The 901-nt window shown below is 50.6% G+C and overlaps 1 protein-coding gene across 1 annotated transcript; it reads right to left on the reverse strand.

Annotated features, from left to right (window-relative positions):
* Positions 1 to 188: 188 nt before the first annotated feature.
* LOC106511635 (somatostatin-1) lies at positions 189 to 591 on the reverse strand (the record flags this gene model as incomplete). The annotated part of the gene is made up of 1 exon (XM_014000390.1): positions 189 to 591. A coding segment is annotated over one exon (240 nt), but the record flags the coding sequence as incomplete, so codon positions are not given.
* Positions 592 to 901: the final 310 nt, after the last annotated feature.

Genomic DNA, 901 nt, shown 5'->3' on the forward strand with positions numbered 1-901 from the left:
CACACACACACACCAGCAGTCAGACAGTTTTATCTTTATGAGTTCTAAGGTTTTTATGTAATAAAACTTGGGTTCATGGGTAAAGTCTGGTTCTGACTCCTGATCGGGTCCAGAACCAGAGACCCAGTAAAACCTTTAAAGACCTGATGAAGACTTTCTCCTCCTCTTCCTCAGCAAACAGAACAAAGTTTGTCTCAAACAGATTTTATTCAAACCAACAATTAAAAATAGTTTCATTCAGTTTACATTCAGAAAAATCAGAGTTCTACACTAAACTGGGTTCTGTCCAGTCCAGACCGGTTCTGTCCAGTCCAGACCGGTTCTGTACAGGAGGAGGAGGAGGAGCGGCTCTCAGCAGGAGGTGAAGGTCTTCCAGAAGAAGTTCTTGCACCCGGCCTTCCTCTCTCGCGGTGCCAGCAGCGGCCCGGTTCCGGCGGCTCGCTCCAGGTCCAAACGGATGTCCTCAGGTTCTCCTTCAGGCAGAGGGAAGCCGTCCTCCTCCAGAACCTCGTTCTCCATCTGCAGGAGGTCCGACAGGAGCAGTTCTGCCAGCGAGGAGCGGCTCGTGTCCTGCAGGTGCACAGAGGTCAAAGGTCAGACAAACAGAACCTGGTCTGACCCGGGTCACATTCTGGACCTGTCAGAACCGCTCCAGAACTTCTTCCAAAACCTTTTCAAACCAAACGGCTTCATCGGACCCGTTTTCTTTTGGGTCAGAACCACTTGACAGCTCACTCCCTCCCTCGACCCAAACTCAGTCGGCCCAGCCCGACAGAACACTGAAACCCAGACAGAGGAGGTTCTGGTTCTGGACGGGTTTAAATCAAAACTATTTTCTGTTCGAGCTGCAGACGAGACAGAACCAGAACCAGAACCAGAACCAGAACCAGAACCAGAACCA

The sequence above is a fragment of the Austrofundulus limnaeus genome, unplaced genomic scaffold (assembly GCF_001266775.1).
Source record: "Austrofundulus limnaeus strain Quisiro unplaced genomic scaffold, Austrofundulus_limnaeus-1.0 Scaffold3020, whole genome shotgun sequence".
Lineage (NCBI taxonomy): Eukaryota > Metazoa > Chordata > Actinopteri > Cyprinodontiformes > Rivulidae > Austrofundulus > Austrofundulus limnaeus.